The 10,414-nt window shown below is 39.6% G+C and overlaps 1 protein-coding gene across 1 annotated transcript in view; it reads right to left on the reverse strand.

Moving 5' to 3' along the window:
* The window catches only part of SLC25A21 (solute carrier family 25 (mitochondrial oxoadipate carrier), member 21), a 60,898-nt gene continuing 50,484 nt past the window's right edge, over positions 1 to 10,414 (reverse strand). Inside the window, exons 6-8 of the mRNA XM_008568354.1 lie at positions 5,551 to 5,732; positions 4,428 to 4,480; positions 1 to 1,284 (exon numbers count right to left, since the gene is read on the reverse strand). Coding sequence (XP_008566576.1) covers positions 1,223 to 1,284; positions 4,428 to 4,480; positions 5,551 to 5,732 — 297 coding nt within the window. The 3' untranslated portion in view covers positions 1 to 1,222. The remainder of the gene's footprint in view (positions 1,285 to 4,427; positions 4,481 to 5,550; positions 5,733 to 10,414) is intronic.

The raw sequence follows: 10,414 nt of genomic DNA on the forward strand, positions 1-10,414 counted from the left end.
TTATCTTTCACTTTTTATTTTCCAAACGCTTCATTGAAATAGCACCATAGTAGAAGTAACCCATAGTAGTAGTTAAGAACAGGTGTCATCTACAACGTGCAGACATTTTTGTTAACTTTAGCTACTGAAGTCGCATCATTTCGGGATGCAGATATAAAATCAAGTTTGGTTATATCAAAACCAAGGGTATATTTTTTGGAGTGCATGTTAATACAGGAATCCTTGGAAATGCTAAGAATGTATTTCCAGTTTGAAACAGTTTTTCCTTCATCATCAGACTTCACACCTGAAGCTGTCACTTAAAACTAGTAACTAGGAAATGTGGTTTTACTCTACACATTCTTAAGAATGGCATAGATAGGAGAGCTTATTTGGATGCAAACACAAACAGCACAAATGGGCCCTGGGTGTGCTTCCAATCTGTGACTTAACATAAAAATATTTCAGCAACAAAACGTCTTTAAAGAGAACTATGTGAAGTAAAGTAGTTTAATATAATTTCATGATTTCTATTTGTAATAAAATACTTTGAATAGCATGACTTAAAAATACCTGCTTTAAACAACAGTGTGAAATATAAAGTAGATTTAGGAAAATGTAGCTGAGATGTGTATTGTTAGTAAAGAAACCCAACAGATTTACATTTTAACAAAGTACTCACAAAATTAAACATTCTTAAAAGGCCATTTCAGATTTTCCTTCTGACTTTAAATATTATTTATGGAAGAATTTAATTCCTTACAAAAACTGTCTAAATTTCGGCTTAACATATTTTTTTCAACCCAGTCTTTCTTTGCATAATTCTTAAAGACCTGGTCACAGAATAATTTATTTTCAAGAATTTACTTTGAGTGTTTCTAGACCACTTAGAAAAAATAATTATCAATACCAAGAGTTTTTATTGTGAAGAAATGTGAGAGGAACATAGGTGACAAAGTTTATATTGCTTTTATGAAATATATCTGATTTCTATGCTATATTTATATTCAATTTACATACTTTATTGCTTCATATTATTTTTCTTTTCATGTTTTATATATATGACCAAAACTACCATGTCAAGTTGCCTAAAGATAATTTCTAAAGTATCAAAATAGGCTTTGTTCTTGTTTTCCCCTTCATCATTGAATGTATGCCTAGCATAGCTGATCAATAGTTTCTCCTCTTCTTGATGCTGAATAGTAAATATCCATTATCTGGAGGGGAAACACGTTCTCAACTATCACCAGTTCTCCTGAAGCCATGAATAGGTGTATTCATAAACCAGCAGCATCACTGCACCACCTAGAAAAGAAAAGAGCCAATTTTTATCACAAATTCTGTTAAAAAGCATGCTTTCCCACTGGGTTTCTGAATCCATAAAGTCCCATGCAGCCCATTAGGCAGGGGCTGTTCAGAATCATCAGTTCTAAAGCTCCAATACAAAGATGTAAAACTATTGTGGAAAATTCTCAGGGTAAAATCAAGACCATCTTGAGTCTCCAAATACATTTTTTCCCTATGAGTTTCTGCAAGTTTCATTTATCATCAGATTCTTTTTCAGGCACTTTTAATTTTTAAAAGTAAATACATATTGACACATTTAGTCATGTAAAAGCATGTGGCTTTCCTGCGAACAGAAACCTTCAAATTCTTCACATGTAGGCAAAGGGTTTATCTTTTTCAGTCTATAATTAGCATTGTCTTAGTTGTATTCAAGAAGAAATCTCTAAGACGGTGCTTGACAGATGAGTCTGGCTTTCAAAGTGGATTGCAATGTGAAAAATAGCTTCTGAATATTTTTAAAATCTGTATTGCAAAACTTAACAAAAGGAGGTTGAAGGCCAACCCTCATTCCTTTTATCTGCTTCTGATGTGGAATTCAAATTGAAAATTTGGTAGTGGAGTTGAGTGACAAGAGACCACCATTTGTCTTGGAAGAGAAGACTTACATAAGTGGCTGCAAAAAGGCTTGCTATGTAATATGTCAATAGAAATATGATACGGGAAAACAGGGAGAGGCTGCTGAATACCTAGACAACTATTTGTTTGTGGATCATTTTGTGTTCTATTTGATGCAGTAAATAGCACACGTCCCTTACTCTTTAGGATAATCTCTATTTCCTTTCACGTCTAAATGTGTAAAAAATATTACAAAATCTATTTGTTTGTGGATCATTTTGTGTTCTATTTGATGCAGTAAATAGCACACGTCCGTTACTCTTTAGGATAATCTCTATTTCCTTTCACGTCTAAATGTGTAAAAAATATTACAAAATCAATATGTGGATACATATCTTGAGCACAAGCTAGAGAAGTCTTGGCTGCACGTCTAGAAGATTGTCTTGTGACAGAAAGAAATACAACTTGATCTGGATCTTAGTTATTTTATACACAGTGCCATATGCTTTTTTTTTTTTTAATCTACAGTCTGCACATGTTTGTGTAATCATATACCAAAGATAATTATGTGCCTGTAATTTTCATTTTTAACCCATGAAGATACTCTATTAGGCCCCTCTCAGCTGCTGTAGCCCTCTTGGAATGCTGGCAAACAAAAAGACACAAAATACAGAGGCCTGTTAGTATGTATATAATTGCTGCATTTACTCTTATTAACTGTTCACAATGTAAGACAGGAATATAGAGAATTGAGTTAGTTTTCAGCCTAGTGATATTTGGAGTTTAAGCCACAGACTCCAAGATTCTTTTGTGGGAGGTACCTTTAGCCACATAGAGCTGCTGAGGCTATTAGGAAAATAAAATAGAATGCTTCTTCAGAATGAAGGATAAAAATCCCACGTTCACCTTTCTTTTCTTTTTTACTATCTCTCTCTCCCTCTTTTTAATCTTTAACTCAAAAGTCTTACCTTTCTACCTTTATTTCCTCTGAAGTTGCTGGGACTTGCGTATTTGGAATGAAGTGGAGGCCAAGTCCTTGAGTGAGGTTTCCAGTTATTCACAGTTTTGTTTAGCCTGGACAGTAAGTTCACAACAACCCTTTTTATTGGGTTCAATACCACAGCAACTCAGGACCCCTCATGCAAAAACATTTAAGGAGGCAACCAAACATTTGCAAGGCTCTAACAAAACTTGGGGCTGGATTATTTAAGAGTTTTGATTTAAGGTCCCAGTTAATTACCATTTTAGATAAACTCTTCTGTCATCACCCTTTTTAGGCCCATCCCCTTCTGAGAAAGCTGGTTTAGGGTCAGTCCTGCGATTTTCTCTAATATTAGGTATACTAGCAGGTTTTTATTGTGTGGTAAAGGAAAAATGCTACATACTTGCAGAGATGCACAAATTGCCAGTATTGTTATTGGGTTAGTTTTTATGCATGGGCCAATGACTAACAGAAGGCAGGTCTGAATCTCAAATATGAAGCAAAATTCATGCTAAATGCCTAGAAAGGTTGGGATAGATGAATTCGCGATTGTGGAAGTGTTTTCTAAATACATGAAAGTGGAAAGTGTCCACCAGATTCAATGTATGGACTGTTGTTCTCTATCTTAGGTTGATAGAAATGCTGGGTCACTGGGCTGAGACCTAAAGGTAAATGTGCACGTGTGTCACTGCCATATGAGAGGAGGACATTGATGTTAAAAGGGAGGAATGGCAAAAGGGGAGAGGAGAGGAGTAGGAGAAGGTTACAGGAAGATTAAGTAGGGAAGATTACAGGATGTCTGAGTAGGTGAGTGTGGCCTGGTAAAAAGAAAATGTGTGGTCTAGAGCATACTTTTGTACTTATTCACAAGGTTGCTTATAATTCAAGACTATTTGCCCAGGCAGTTGAGTCTGCAGCAGTTATTTTCTTATCTATTTACACAGAGGCAGCTGACGCTCCCTGTGGGAATGGCAGCCGTTTTTTTGTGGGCCGGTGTCCTGAAGTAAGGCCCTGAGCCAGGAGCCTCTGCTGTCATGCTGACGGAGGCCAGGAAAGGTGAGCACCCAGCCGCAGTGTCACCACTCCCCAGAGGTGACTGTGAAGATGAGCGGCCCTTGCTGTTCGTGAAGACAAGTTGTCCTCCTTTTCTCTTTGAAATAAAGTTAAGGCAGGAGCAAGAGTGAACTAGGACCATGAGGAAGAGTTTTACTGGGCTGTTTCCTCAGTGAAAATACTCCACTTCAGCCAGAAGTCACTGTACATACTTCAGTGCTCACTCGAACTCCAACTGGCTGTGGATTCTTTCCTATTGACTTAAGCTGGGCTTTGGCTTCTATCAGCCTCCAGCAAAGTCATAAATAGTACTTTATAAACAAAGGTAGAACGTTTCTAATGGATGCCTCAGTATCTCACATACTCATAGAAAACTTTATATCCTCAAGATTTCCGTCTTTCATAGTGTGGTAAACTTTTATTGTGTTGCTGATAGACACAAATAACAACAACAAAAAGAAACACAAGAACAATAAAGAAAGAAGGACACAAATAATAAAAACATCATTACCTGGTCCAAGCCTCATAACCTTGGGAAGCAGGCCTTTGTACAAAGCTAAAATCCTATAACCGGAAAGGAAAGAGCAACATTCTTATTCTGAAAATGACTGGAGTTGTACTTAGGCTTTATTGAGATACTGGGCCAGCATTCACAAAAAAATTATTTGAAATTACATACATCCCAAACCAGACAGTATCTGGCTTAGTATTCTCTGCAGCAAATTGGATGAGGGGAAAGAGTTAATCAATTCTTTATTACTCAAGCTATGTTGGTCTTGTCCAATCAGAAACATGACTTTCATCAGCGAGATGGTTTTTGCTTTCAAGACAGGTCTTACTTTCAAGACAGCTGTGTGCATATGGGCAAAATGACTTTTGTAATTGAATTTAAAAGACCACAAACTCAGACTTCACATTAGGAAATATAATGCAGTTTAGGACAAAATAATAAAATATTACTTGTTTACTTGAGAATAAGATGAGGGGGGGAGGTAAGAGAAAGTGAGAACAAAAAAAACAAAAAACAAAAAAAAAAAACCCGCCAGAAAAAGGCACATACTTTAAATTTTCCAAAAACAAAAAAAAAACCGCCAGAAAAAGGCACATACTTTAAATTTTTAAAATAAAACTACTTTTACAGAGCTCTCATACAAAAAAAACAAAAAACAAAAAAAAAAAACCCGCCAGAAAAAGGCACATACTTTAAATTTTTAAAATAAAACTACTTTTACAGAGCTCTCATATTTTATTCTCCCAGGAGAATATACTTCAGTGACATTTTGATTATGTTTACAGTCGAAAGGCAAATACTCTCCTGCCCATATATTAGTAGGGAATTTAATACACAATAGCATACTATGCAAACGAACTAGTAAAAAGTTCACCTCAGCACTCTAAGGCAAACATGCAGTATTGTATGATTGCACCTCACGGCACTATCTTGATAGTGTTAGAACATTTTGCCAACATCTCATTATTGTGTTATCTTGCAAAGTTCGTCATATGTATTCTACAGATGGTCTTAGACACACACCTGATGTGGGAGGGCTTACTCGTTCTCATCAAAATAGAGGTACAATATGGTTTTAACAATACTTGAGCCTTGAACATTTATTAAAATAAGAATTTGTTACCCTTCTTCCTGATAGACTGTTGCCATTGTTTTAAAACAGGTTCTGTACTTGATCTCTCCAGGAACTGGCTGAGGCCCTTGAATCCTACTTTTGGCAACATCAAAAGGGATGTTAATGACTGAGGCTATTGTCCCCGACAGAAGACCAATCCCAAATTTTCTCAAAAACTCCAAGGCTGGATCCTAAAATAAAAGAAGAATAAAATATCAGAAGAGAAGCGGAAGCCCCCGAGTGGGTTAAACACTATAAAGCAATATGTATTTAAGCAGAGCATTGCACTCCCCGGCACCCTCCTGTTATTTCAGCGGAACACATTAGGATTTCCTAGGCTGGAACTTGTTTTCTTGACAATCCCATTGGCTATGTTTTTACACATGGTCTAAATTGCTGAAGTACACATTTCCTCACACAGGATTTATAAACACAGTTCATAAAGAAAGACTGGTATGGCATATGGGGATGATTTGTATAATTGGGCTTCACAATGTACTTAGTATTACTGTATCAAAACAGGAGAAATCCAAGCACACTATTAGCTAATTGGCCAGAATATTTTACAAATGACAGCAACTTCCACCATGAAGCCTACTAAAATGCTCATTTGTGTGTGGACCCCCAAATGTTAAATTAAATCAAGGCTACTCTCGGTCTGCTGCTATTCCCCTCCAGGTTTTTTGCATTTATTTTCACGTGTAGCTGATCCACTGTACTGAGAAGTGCTAGCTTCCTGTTATTAACAAACCAACTTGGGGTGGCTGCAAAACAGCCTGTGACATTCTGTGCATTATAAACAGTAGTAAGTCACTGGACTAATTGGCTGAAGAATTTACAACCCATTGTTCCTGAATCTTATTCTTCCTTTATGGCAAAGGAAGAAAAAGAGAGCAACTGTGAGAGTGAGAGAAAGAAAAAGAAAGAAATATTTCTTCTTTCCATTCGAATTTAGGCCCTTCACATTGGTCTGATTTGATTTTCCACCCCTCCCTGCCCTGCTTTCTGACATCAAAGTATTTAATTAGGTCTTATGTGGGAGTCACTTTCCTTCAGCCTATTTTTGTGCCCAGTGAGCTCACATTATGCTTTGTTATAATGAATTTGCTGGGAAGTTCTCATTATGTTTTCAGCCTCAGTTCTTGCCCTGAAGAGAGGTCATATCCCATACCGTAAGCTGCTGATGGAGACCCCCACTGCCACCGCATCCTTCCTCTGCCCTCTCTTTTGGTCAGTATTTCAGGGGAGTCATCACAGAGGAACAAAACAGGGTTGTACTATGACACTATTTTATCTAGCAGGAGAACTGAGGGGGGAAGCATACCCTGCTTAAGTAAAAATAAATAAATAAATAAAAATAAAGTAAAAAAAAATCAGGTCTGAGCACAGCATGCTTCTAGTTCCTATGCAAGAAGAAAACTTCTAAAACTTCTGAAATTTTCAACTGAACCAACCAGCCAGTTACCATCACAGAAACTCCTATGTGGTTAAATATAAAAAGCAAGGGGTTTGGTAATAATTCTTGGATCTGGGCCATACAGGTGCCGGGGAGGTTTAAAGGGATTTAAAAATCAACAGGGTGTTTCAACAGGAAAAACAATGCAGTGATTGCAGTATGAGTGAGGTGTGTTTAAATAATTCCGTCTCCCTGAGTTTTTTCTCTTTTACAAGGAGAGAAAAATGCCTTTATGTTACTCTTCTCCATTATGGCACAGAGGCAGAACTGGAGCTCGGAACAACGGCAACTGCAGGGCCAGCTCTGGGTGTCTAACCTTGGATGAGTCAGTGGATCACGACTAAGAAGGGGGTTTTTTGACACCTACCTTACCTCTGCACTGTATCATTTCTCTGAGATATAAAAGTGATAATAGGAATAAAAGTGCTATGAATGTTGTACAAGCCTGACAGAAAGTGTATAGTATTATAATGTAGCCTGTTTTCCAAACACTCAAAGTATCCCATAAAAAGATGCTCTCATGGTGTTCCTATGACACAGCCAAGCTCTCTTTCTTTTCCAATTAAGGAGAAGAGTGAACGTGATGATTTGTATACACATTGTCCGATTGGGAAATTCTGGGGACCTCATAAAGCATTTAGCCTCTCCCATCTCCTAATGTGTTTGCTGAGATCAGAGTTGGGAATGGACAGTGAACCAAAACACTCAGTGAAGGCCACTGTGCTTGAAACACTGTGTTGGAGGCCAAAACTGAAGGTCTCCAAGCTGTTATCATGTTCACTAGCACGAATAAGTGTCAAACCTGCTTTTATACAGTTCCCAGACCCAGCCATGCATTAGATCACCTGGCAACTACAAAACAGATGCCTGGGCCCTACCTCGGACCCATGTCAGGGTCCCAGATCAGAATCTCTTGGAAAGGAGGCTAAAAACTGTTTTAAAAGCTCTCCAGGCCTCCTGAAACTGTCAGGCTGAGGACCCATGTCTAGGAATCTGTGATCTTGATGTTCCATGCAGGCAAAGCAGATGGTCAGTTGCTACCTCTGTGGGCATTCTGGGGAGGAAAAGTTTTCACTTGGGATGGCCAATAGGGCATCCCTTACCACCCGACATCTGGGCCCATGTAAATCTTTTCCCCTGACCTCACAATCTGCTTTATGCCAGTGTCCCATTTTCACTTGGGATGGCCAATAGGGCATCCCTTACCACCTGACATCTGGGCCCATGTAAATCTTTTCCCCTGACCTCACAATCTGCTTTATGCCAGTGTCCCAAATTGGGACTCATTGTGCCAAGAAGAGCCCTCCCGGTGGCCTCTGCTTTCTTCACTACATGTCGCCAACCATCCTCAAATGAATGCAGCCTCTCAGATGCCTCTCACATTCATCCCTCCTGCCCTCTCCCACCTCTCTGGCTTTAGTTCAAATTCCCATTACCTTCAGGTCTTGCTTCCTTCCTGCCCTCTGTGGTCTATTCACCACAGCAGCACCAGGCTCTTTTTATAAAACAAATCTGCTTCTGGTATCTCCCCACTAAATGACCCTCAATACTTTCTGCTGCATGGAGAGTAAATACAAAGCACCTCACTTGGCCTTTGGTTTCTTTCCCACAATATGCTTCCAACTTATGTTTCTAGCTTCAAGTCCTACATCCCTATCCCCAGTCCATACTATAGTCACACTGGTTAATTCATAATTACTCAAAATATACCAAGCACTTTCCCAACGCCATGCCTTTTTTCAAATTACACCCACAGCTGAGAATGTCTTTCATCATATTCACCTACGGAAATCTCACTCCTCCCTTAAGGTCCAGCTTCAATCTCACGTCACCCAAGAAAATTTTATGGATTCCCCCTTCAAAACTGATTTCTCTTCTTCTCTTCTCCTGAGATAGTGTGAACCACAATCATCACCCTTGCTATGGCCCCCTTTTTGTTTGGTTTATTTTTGCATGGATCTATCTTCACTGTGGGACTGTGAGCCTGGACAGCATGGGAGCATGTGTTACTCTTCCTTCTGTTGTCTATTTTGCAGCATACACAGTAGGTACTAAATAAATGTTTGCTGATTGGCCTATCAATGTATGTAATGTACTTATTTATTTTTGTAGAAACAGTGAGAAGCAGGTTTAATCCTTATTATTGCTTCCTTAAGACTTGGTGTCTTCTAGCCTGGAAATAAACCCTTATTAGAACTTTACATTTCTGTCTTTCTAACAGGAGGCATTAACACCGGGCATTTAGAAGGTGAGTATTTCAGGGTGGCTAAATTGAGACTCTCAGGTTACAGAGCCAGACCTGGGCTCCCAAGACCCTATTGCTCAGTGACTTGATGAGAATGGCATGATATGGTAGTCTATGACCAGATTTTAGTAAAAAAATGAACTCTGCAGAGTAGGTCTTCAAATACTCCTCTCTGGGCTCTTTGTTCTTTCATTTCCCAATCTCTTCCCTAGTAGGCAGAGGCATCCACTTGCTTCAGAGAGAAGGAAGATTGTCGTAGCAGGACTACAAAGACAGAGATAAGGTAATATTCAGTGTTTTTGGTTTCAAACTAGGATCTTGAGCATCAAAATGGAAGTCCTGGAGGAGAGGCATAATCTTAGAGAATATAGGAGGCAGGGGCAAAATGTGTAGAGTCCGCATGCAGAGAAGGTGCTAGGAGGCCCACTAGTGGCTGTGGTCAGAGAGACACCGCACAGAAGACACATGACATGCTCCCTGGCATTCCGATGAGGGAGAAGCACTTCCCTTGGAAGCTGCTCTCATGCCAAGGAGCAGGCAGAGAGGGAGAGTCTTCCATAGAGGCTGCCTAATCAGGCCAATGAAAGATGCAGAGACTGACCCACTAGTGCCAACACTGCTGAGCCCATCTCACCTGCCCCAATGATCAACCTTCTTGTCAGCCGCCCTGGACCCTAGTAAGCCTGGGGGGCAGCAAAGATGTTGTGGAAGAGAAAGCTCCAATCCCAGTCCTTGGGTAGGGTCATTATTTGTTACTTAATTAGAAACTTTCCTTTGAGGCTCTCAAAGCAGTGGACATCTGTTGGGAAAATAGAATAGTTTGGTCAGGGCCCTCGCCTCGGGTCCATTTCAGTGTGGTTTTAGCACATCCTTTGTAAACAAATTGTGTGTGTGTGTGTGTGTGTGTGTGTGTGTGCACGTGTGTGTGAGCAGTTAGTGTGCATGTGTGCCAATGTATCTTTAGTTTTGTTGCTATTCTTGTGTTCTGAGAGAGAGAGAGAGAGAGAGAGAGAGAAAGAAAGACAGAGAGAGAGAGAGAGAGACAGAGAGACAGAGAGGAGCTTTAGTGAAGCAGGTGTGCGGGCATCTGCCTTGGGCATCCGCCCTGCATGGCCATGCTTTCCAACCTATGGCTCCAAGGACCTTTTGGCCAGTTACCTCGCTCATAGACC

The sequence above is a fragment of the Galeopterus variegatus genome, unplaced genomic scaffold (assembly GCF_000696425.1).
Source record: "Galeopterus variegatus unplaced genomic scaffold, G_variegatus-3.0.2 Scaffold402, whole genome shotgun sequence".
Classification (NCBI taxonomy): domain Eukaryota; kingdom Metazoa; phylum Chordata; class Mammalia; order Dermoptera; family Cynocephalidae; genus Galeopterus; species Galeopterus variegatus.